This window comes from Poecile atricapillus, chromosome 1, assembly GCF_030490865.1.
Source record: "Poecile atricapillus isolate bPoeAtr1 chromosome 1, bPoeAtr1.hap1, whole genome shotgun sequence".
NCBI lineage: Eukaryota > Metazoa > Chordata > Aves > Passeriformes > Paridae > Poecile > Poecile atricapillus.
Window position 1 is genome coordinate 143,012,961 of NC_081249.1, and position 9,786 is coordinate 143,022,746.

The 9,786-nt window shown below is 44.6% G+C and overlaps 1 protein-coding gene across 7 annotated transcripts in view; it reads left to right on the forward strand.

Moving 5' to 3' along the window:
* PHF21A (PHD finger protein 21A) overlaps positions 1–9,563 on the forward strand; it is a 133,708-nt gene extending 124,145 nt beyond the window's left edge. For all 7 annotated transcript variants that reach the window (XM_058841912.1, XM_058841878.1, XM_058841870.1 and 4 more), the window contains one exon: positions 544–9,563. In XM_058841912.1, coding sequence (XP_058697895.1) covers positions 544–798 — 255 coding nt within the window. In that variant the 3' untranslated portion in view covers positions 799–9,563. The remainder of the gene's footprint in view (positions 1–543) is intronic.
* Positions 9,564–9,786: the final 223 nt, after the last annotated feature.

The following is a 9,786-nucleotide window of genomic DNA, read 5'->3' on the forward strand; positions in this document are numbered from 1 at the left end:
CCACAAAATAAGATTTTCAAGTGAAGAGGAGTTTGGTTTCCTTTTCAAGTGCCCTTTTACTTATTGAGAGAAGGAAGTGATGTTCCTGCTAAAATGTATGTGAAAGCAAAGGCTGCATCCCATTAATGGTTTGCACACAGCAGTCAGCTGCATTGGGATGCCTGAGCTTGCAGATCAGAGTTAAAGAAATTTCAGTAATGCAATAGTAATAGAAAAAATAGTAAGAACATACACTTGGAAGTTTTCCTTCAAAAGAAACACAAAAGGATGGAGCTGTCTGTGTTCATTTGCACAACACCTTGGAATGAAAGGAGGCCATACCAGGTGGCAGCTATGTCTTGACAATTTATTTCCTCAGCCTGCAAATATGAATTCTCCTCTGAGCACAGCCTAGAGACTCTTTTCTTCTAGGTTGGAAAAGTGAAGTTGCAGCTGCAGTCTTTTCTGGGTACTTACTTTTAGATCTGTGAACATCATATTCCTTCTCTTGCCTTCTTTCAGTCATAAGCTCGAACTTATTACTGATTTTCTGCTTTGCTGCAGAAATGCATGGAAATGAAGAATACCATCCTTGCAAAACAGAAGGAGATGCACAGCTCCTTGGAGAAGGTAAAACAGCTGATCCGCCTCATCCAAGGCATCGACCTTTCAAAACCCATAAACTCTGAGGTCAATTCAGTAGCCATCTCCAACGGCATGGACTCCACTAACAATACTAATGCTGCCACCTCCACCTTAGCCCCCTCCCCTTCCCAGAGCTGCATGGTGAACTGTAACAAGGGCGATGAGACTAAATAACACAGTGAAGTTAAGAAGGAGCCAAGGGAGGTGGCGGCGAGGAGAAAGAGCAAAATAAAGAAACTCTAGAAAAGCAAAACTGGATTTCTTCTGGAAAGTGCAGAATTCTTTAGTTCTTTGGTTCCAGAGAGAGCGTGAAGATGCTTGTGCCAGGCGGCACCGGAGTTTGCCAATTGATCCTTCTTATTCTGTGTGTACATGCGAAGTTTGGATCATGTTACATGAATAGTGCCAGCTGGGGGTTCTTTGCCAGCACCATGCCAAGTGAAATAATATATTTACTCTCTCTATATTTTACACCAGTGTGTGCCTGCAGCAGCCTCCACAGCCACTATAGGTTTGTTTTATTTTTGTTTGGGGTGAGGAGCAGGGATAAGGGAGGAGAGCAGGTTTCAAGTTCCTATTTGCAGAACAGTTTGTTTAGCTAGGGGAAAACAAAAACAAGTCCAAAGAGCCTATGGGCTTTTCCTGTTTCTAAACTCTCAGTACTATTAAACCAAAAAACCAGAAATATAAATTATCAAATCCCAGTGCCCAGAAGGGACAAGTCTATCAAATAAGCAGTATTTACTATTGTTTAGACAGGAGATGTACAGAAGGAAAGGAGATGGACTTTTCACTGAGTAACCAGCACACAGAATCATAGAATATGCTGAGTTTGAAGGGACCCATCAGGATCATCGAGTCCAACTCCTGGCCCTACGCAGGACACCCCAAGAATCACACCATGTGCCTGAGAGCCTATGGGTCCTCACACTCATCCAGAAAGTCTGTTTTGGGAATGGGAAAATAGAGGGCCAGAATCCATGGTCAGCTTGGAGCATTGGATAGAGGTGTCTCAAGAGAAAATGTGCATCAATTACTTGAAAATGAGATTCCATCCCTTTTCTGTATTTATAAACAAAAAAGGTATCCTGAACAAAGTAGCACATAACCCAGATGTGTGAACTCAACAGAGAAATGTCCTTTTCTTTCACTTCCTTTCTCTTCTTTTGGTAACAAGAACTAAATAAGGAATAGAAAAGCTGTTTTTCAGGCTGACAGTCTAATTAAAGAGGTAGATGGGACCTTGCATGGTATAGATTAGAAGTAATAGTGTCAGTGAGATACAGTGAGTCTTTGTGAGTCCTTGTGTCATCGTTTTGGGCACTGTTTTTTTATGCAAGGGCAAAATCTTTGTATCTGGGGGAAAAAAACAACTTTTTTAAATTAAAAAGGAAAATAAAAGATATTGAGGTCTTCCTAGTGTTACTTAAAATAAGATCAAGGTAAGAAACATTGTAAAAAAAATTACAAAAGTGCTATTTGTTTCCTAAACAAGTGATTTCTATTAAAAAGGTGTCAGAACTGGAGAAAATGCTGTGTACTTAGAATTTTTTAACACAGACTTTGCTTATTTATGATGACATTCTGCTGTGTTTGTGTTCTAAAATCTAATGGGACAGTTTCCATAGGTTCTACCATACATCTACTGGCTAAAGTCTAAAAAATAATCAAATCCTACAGTGCTGGATCTCACCCCACCTGGAGGATCTCCCAGGCTTGTCTCTGCTGTTACCATCTCTCTCCCATTCTTCCATGTGTTTGTAACCCAGAGAAAAGCAGTTGGCAGTGTGCTTGTTTAAGGCTTTAATAGTTCTGTGATACAGACTGATTCAAGCTTGAGGATGAAAGACAGTGAGTTGGACTGAAATTACCCTCCGTTATTTCCTCTTGTTCAAGAAGTTCATCTCTAATGTATCATCTTTTCACTCTGGACAGCAGAGCTTGCCTTGTGCTTCCTGATTGTGGGGTCTGGCTCAGTTTAGGGTGCTGATTCTGGTCACATTGGGTTGTGTCCCAGAGCTGTCTAGTTTCACTACTGCATATACATGTTTGGGCAGAGCCCATTTCCACTGGAAGTATCAGGAAAACTCCCTTTACTTCCCGTGGGAGCAGAGTTGAGCCACTGCACACACAAGGTGAGGCAGTGTCCCCAGTGTGGTGGCCTTGAGAGCATGTGTTGGGTGGTAAGGCAGACCTGCTCAGCTGTTCATAGTGGAAGATAGAAAAGCTTTGCATTTCTGAGCAAGTGAATACTCCAGACATGACATAGCCTGAGAGAGTTTCTTTGCTGCCCCAGCCAAGTGGGCTTCTGTGGGGTTCTTGGAGCTATTTTATTCCCTCTCCTTTAGGTTGCCCTTCTGCCCTTTAAGGACTTCTATTCCTTCTGTAGGAGTGTGCACTATTTTCAGCTCTGAGCTCAGAACTGATATCCTGAGTTCTCACATTTGTCTCAGGAGGGAAAGTGACTCTTACATGTACTTCTTAGCTGAACCAGTGATAACCCTGACTCTGTCTTTTGATGTTTGAGTTCTGTTCTGGAACTAGCAGAGCTGGAAGGATAAGTTAGCAGAAGTGGCAGGGAGACAGCTGGGCAGGCACTGTCAAAGTGGATCATACTAAAAATGTCCTTCCATCAATCCAGTTACCAATGGGGTCATTACCATTGGGCAGCACTAGGCCAGCAACCCACAGTATTTAAACAAAGAACTGTCTATTTCAAGGATTGAAGAGAAAAAACAAACTGAACATGAGCCTTCTATAGAATATGAGCCATCAGCTAACAGCCAGATATTCAGGAGAAGCTGCCTTTTGGAACATGTTTGTCTTCAGCTGAACACTTGGGTGATTCTTAACAGCATCTTCTGAAGCATTGAGCATTCCTGGTAAGGGACCGTCTCCAGGGATAGGTGTGCTGAGTCTTTGTGGTTCTCATGCTCTTATTTCTGTGTTAACTTGAGCTCTCTTGGAAGCATTGCACTATTTGGAGGTAAGAGGCTATGCCTGGAGACTAGATAGTCCTTCTGTTTTCTTTGCTGATTCAGGAGAGGATGGAAGTGAAATTCACTAGTAGCCATATTTAAATTTGCACACAGTTAACCAGCCAGGAGATGTTAAAACAGTTATTACTGCTTTCCTGAGGCATCTGCTTGTCTCCAGAATCCAAGTAGATAAGTACAGATTTTATATCCTTTTTGTTACAGCATTTGTGTTCCAGACTGTAAAAGGATGCCTTTAGTTAATCATTACTTGGCAGAAAAAATATCTTAGACTTTTTGATGCTGCTTAGGTAGTCTTCTTTCTCTCTCACTGATCCTGTTGGGATGCTTTTTCTCCTGGCTCTGCAACAGTATCAGCCAATAGGCAAGGAACGTTCCCAGGACTGTACTGACACTGGCAGTGATGCTGCTGTTTAGACACAGTAAATTTGGGTTATCTCTACCCAATTACCAACAATAGGGTGGAAGGGGAATTGGTGTTTGCTAAAAACAGAGGAAAATTATTTTTTTCCTAGCTGCTGTAAGAGGTTCCAGTCAAGGGAGAAATTAAACTCTGCGACAGCTTAAAGCTGAAGCTTTTCTTTTGGGTTTGTATTGGTTTGGGGTTTTTTTCTCATGTAATATTTGAGATAGAATGAGTTTGTACTAAAACTTCTGCTCTTTGGGAAGCCATCATAATGGCTATGGTTTTCTATTTCCAAACCACCATCAAGATATTAACTAATTCTTATGTCATTGCTTGTCATTGGTGGGAAACAAGAGGCTTTTAAATCTCTGCTATAAAGGAAGAAATGAGACCACAAAGGAATCTCATATCAAAGATGGTCCTGGCTCTCAGCCCAATGCTAAGGGCTTTAAGAAGTCACCCTGCTCCTTTGCTCAGGAATAGAGCAAGCGTTGAAGAAGTTTCTTTTTCCCTTCTCTGTACAGTCTCTTCTTTTAACAGCTGGAAAGGTGTGTTGTGGTCAGAGTGGGAAAGTGAGCCTGTCACCTGGATGGAAGAATTAATATCATCACTGGTGTTTTCATTGTCTTTGTTTTGAGCCAGCAGTGGGTTTAGTACTGTACAAAACAAAGAGCAAGCAATACTTCTAGGGATGATTGGAAGGTAGGGTGAGTAGCATGGCTGATTCTTCCAAGACATCATTAGCCAGGAGTTACCATGTTGGTAGGATGAACTGATGTTTTGCATGAGCAAAACAGGGCTTTGTTCTATGTTTCAAGCAGTTTTTTGTCAGTGAGGATATGAATTAAAAGCCTGAAAATTAATGAGGTGATAATTTTATGGGCAGATCTATTAGTTTTATTGTTGGCATAAAAAAAAAAAAATACTGCATTTTATCTTTACTAGGCTTAAGAAAGCAAATCTATATTCCAAATGTGTAGAAATGTGAAATGTAATTCTGACCTCCTTGGCTTCAAATCCCTGTATTGTTGCAGAGACAGTCCTGAAAACCAGCATGGTCAGCATTCAGGAGAACCTGGAGTGAAACCTTCCTCTTAGCCCCACCAAGCTGTGGCAGCCCACAATACAGGGAATAACTCTGAAATTTCTTTCTCATGTGGATACAGCAGAAAACATTTGTGAATTTGCAGTGCACATGTTTCTCTCTTTTCCTTAGCTGGGTTGCATCCCACCCTCTTTGCTTCTGAAGCACTAATGATGAATACATGGTTTTCATGAAATGTACTTTTAAAATATCACATTAAGATGTAAAGCCAAAATTCACTCTTTTACTGAGGGCCTCTCTCAGTGAGCTGCTCAGAAAACCACCAAAACACCGGTATTACACTTCCTTGTGAACACGCCCCTTGGGCAGAGTTTGTTGTGTCGTTTTAGAATCGTTCTGACCCTTCTTCACTTCCTGTTGTTCTCCCTTGGAATTCTGGAGATCCAAGGCAAGTTCAACTTTGCTGGATTACTGCAAAGAGTTTTCTGACAAGTATGTGGGAGTCAGGAAACTGGAGAAAGAGGAAGATGTTTTGTTGTGCAGCTAATTCATTTGGCGTTTAGGCTTGCCTGGCCAACAAACTACCTCAGCAAAGGCCATTCCCAAGCACTATGGATTCTGTAGTTTCTGGAATTCAGAAGGCAAAAGGTCCAAAGAGCCCTCCAGCAGCCAGTTAGGTACTGGTCTCTGAGGGTGTGTGAGCAAACCTTGCAGTGACATGCTGCTGGATCCTTGTTTCCAGTGGTCAGACCTGGACCAGGGAATGACCCGAAAATCAGATGGGATCAGGAAAAGTGAGAGCTGCAGATGTCTTGTCTCCAGGTTATTGCTGTCTTACTCAGATCCTTCTTTAAGCCTCAGTCCTGTTTGTAACTCCTACAGAATGGAATGTAATACTTGAAAAATATGACTCTCTCTATCCTTTACCCTTAGCTCCCATTTCCCTCCTGTTTCTCTCTTATCTGGGACAAGAACTTTCTGCATCATTGTGTCTTGTATAGGCTGAGCACATAGTTGATCAACTTGCCAATAAAGAAAATTATTCATACCATGCACTGGTAAGCTTGGTAATTAAAGACCCATGAAAAGACAAACTCCTCTCCTGGAGGTTAATTTAATTGTGGGCTTGTATCAGAAAACCAGGAGCTTACCTGTGTGAGAGTCTGTCTGTATCCCTGTCAATATTACTAAAATATCTGAGTAGTGAACAGAAAAGAGGCTTGCCAAGAGCATGGGTGCTGTGGAAATCACTGTGCTGTGCAAGAAGTGTCTCTAATGAGAATGGCCAGGCCAGGGCTTCCCATCTCCCTGGGCCAGAGGCGGATGCTGCAAGGGACAAATTAAAGGAGAGAAGGCTCTTTTGAGAAGTGGTACAGGGCTGGAGATGGAAATGAAGAGAGAAAAAGGAGGAGCAGCAAAGGAAACAAAGATTACATGGGGTAAAGCAGAACAGAGAGAAAAAATATGGAAAGACATGAGGAGGGAAAGTGAGGGTAGGAAAAATCCAGGAGTGAGATAGGTCTCTCCTCTGACTAGATGGGGTATTCCTGCAGTTACAGGGTTTGAAAGTTCAGTGGAAAGAATAGAACAAAACCGCTCTTTTATCCTACCTCGATTTCCGACATGGGTTGGTCTGTGTTCCAAAAGGACAGGTGTGGTGAGAGAAAAGAGCTGCTTAGGTGCAGATGGAAAAGGAAGTAGGCACTAAGTCATCCCTAGCTCTGCTTCTGCTGCCGAGTGCTCCCAGCCTAATGAGAACCTTATCTGACTTCTAAGCTACAACATGGGGATAAGGCAGCTCAAGCAGACATCAAGGCAGCTAGAGCCTACTCTAATCTGGACTGTATTAATTAAACATTTTCTTGGCTATAAACATTCCCAAAACTAGCTAAAGGTTCAGCTCTGCTGGTGTGGTTGCATCTTCCTGGTTCAAGTGTTACAATGAGCCTAGCTGAAGCCAGCATCAGAGACAGAGGTCATGGGTTCTGTGTGAGTGAAGGAGACAAGGTGGAGTGGGACGTGTGATTCACGTACTTCTCAGCCACCTCCTGGAGTATCTGTGGAAGTTTCCTGCTCTCTGGGCTGTCCTATCTGGCAGTTCTGTGCCAAAATCCCTCTGTGTGAACAATGCCTCCCTGTTTTCTCAGGATCTGGTTTCTTTGGAAAAGAAACATGGAAAGGGGCATTTCAGCAGTGCAGCTAAGCAGGGGCATGTGTTAAGTTTAATGTAACCTGTGAGGAGCTCAGGGCCTGCCTCTAGGCTACATTAAGCTGCCAAACCATGGGGCACCCTCCTGGGAAAACAGCTGTCCCAGCTCTCCTGTGTAAGCAGGGATAACTCTGTGCCTGTTCTTCACTCTCTAGTATCCAAGTAGGTGTCAAAGGCTTCAGATGGAGAAACTCAGCCCAGTCCTTAGTTCTAGAAAGGGGCAAGTACTTAAGGATTTGCTCACTATCAGGAGTGCCTGGGGAACTCAAAACCCTTTCGAGCTTGGCTCTGTCTGTCATGGTTGGAGAGCTGGCACAGAAAGGCAGCAGCAGCAGCAGTGAGCAGTATCGATCAGCTCAGCACCACCTTTTGCATCTTTTTTCTTTTTCCTAAATTTACACTGGCAAAAGTAAACCTAAACCAATTCCTGCCCTTTTGTCACCAGCCTTCTTACATCTGTTTTGTTGGAAAACAAATGAAGTATTGTTGCCTTTATGCTTTGAGAAAACACTTAGTTAACAACCAGAGCTTAGCGAGCCTTGGGGGTATAGCTCAGGCGGGGGAAGGGAGGCAGTGTCACAGGGCAGCTCCTGGGGCTGTGTTCTGTGGCCACCCTTGATTTTGGATCCCCAGCACTGAGGTTTGATACTGCAGCAGCACTGGGTACATGTTGTGCACGTATAAGGGCAGGGGTTCCCCTGGCTTGTTATCCAGGTGTTGGCATCTCAGGTGGGGCCAGAATTGCTGGGGCAGGGAAGGAGATTGCTCTGTGCCTCAAGTTCCCCTCTGTAATGCAGGTACTGGCAGTTCTGACTCTGGAAGAGCAGATTTCCATGGCTGCAGGCACTGGGGTAGGCACTGTTGAAAGAAGGCCTGTGCTGGGTGCAGTAAGAGGCTGCATGTTTCTGCTTGTTCTGGGCTAATGTGTAATTTCTAATCATAGTCTCTTATGTTTCTTTACTTAATTATCACTGACATCAAAACAGTGACTGACTTTAGAGCCAGGCAGTGTCTTACCTGTCAGCTCTCCTTTCCAGAAGGTGCATTGTCTCTGAGTTGCTCCTGATGTCATATGTGACAGGCAGCCAAGACCCTCCTTAAGGAAGGTTTTTGCTTCTGCATAAGCCTCTGAGACTCGGGCAGCATCCTGGCAGCCCCACACAAGCAGAGCCAGCAGCGGTCATGTCCCACAAGCTGCTTCACTCCAATTACGGCTGCAGGGTCCCTCCCAAGTGCCATCTTACGTGGTCAGAGGTGTCTTGGCTTCCTCTCACAGCCCCACAGAAGCAAAGCATGTGTTCCAAACTCCATTAAGCAAGGTAACAACAGGAAGCAGGGAAGCCTGATAGTGCCGACCTGTCCTGGCTCCTGTGGAGGAAGGAAACAACTTTGCTGTGTCAACAGCAGTGGACACAGGTGGTGGTGAGCTGCTGCCACTTGCAAGGTCTGGTGTGGCACTAGGGTGGCTGCCTATGCCAAGTTTTCTTTAGGGAACTGACTGGCTCTACTCTGCAAACCTCCTTGTCTGCAGCTGAGGGCAGGAGGGTTGTGAAGGCAGCTCTGCTTGTTTAGGAGAAAACACTCAGGCTTCAATCATGGCTTCATGTTCCTGCGGTCACAGCGGCAGCATCTCCGTGGATCTGTTGATGCCGTTGCCCCACCTGTGTGCCATGCTTGGTCCCATTCCCCCACGCCCAGCTGGTGTTTCACCAAGACTGAGCTGTAAAGTGGGAGTCCTGGCATGGGCCCAGGGCAGGAGCTCACACCGAAGGGCTCTGTGTCTGAGCCTGGTCCTTCCCCCAGTCTGTCTGATTTCTCCAAGGGATTTTGGTGACCAGCCCCCAGTACTGGCAGTGCTGTCCCTGCAGCCATGGGCCTGGTGCTGCATGGGATGATGGCAGCTTCTCTCCCAGCTGGGTTTCTAATGGCAAAGCCATGGGCTCTGTCCTCCGTGGGCCAGTGGCACCTGTGCTGCCCCATTCCCCACCGATCTCCCTTCCTTGCTGGCCCTGGTGTAAAATGCCCTTTCTGACTGGTACTGCTCTGTTGTCACAGAATCACACCATGAGAACACCCACTTGTGAACTGGTTTGGGTTTTTTAAATATCTCTATTTTTTTTAGCCTGATGCTCATAGTGATCTGCAGTATCTGCTGCCTTCAAGTTCCTTGTGGTTTCAGTTTTGGTACAAATGTGTTTAGATTTTAGCAAATTAAAGTTGGGGGGAGGGGGTACAGAGCATCTGATCAATTTGTATTTATTTATTTTAACATTTTACTAAATAAAACACAGTAAAATCTCTTGTCTCCTTAGCTGTATGTACCAGGTGGGGACAGTGGGTCCCACAGGCACAGGGGTTGTAGCAGTGCCCATAGCAAGCCTCCAGCGCCCAGGAGGGGCTTCTGAGCATGGCTCTGTGCGAGGGCTGTGTAACATCCTGGCTCGTTTTCTTGGCAGGGAGAAGGGCACTACATGAGGAGAAATCAATTTTGGCTCCAAAAGGGGCT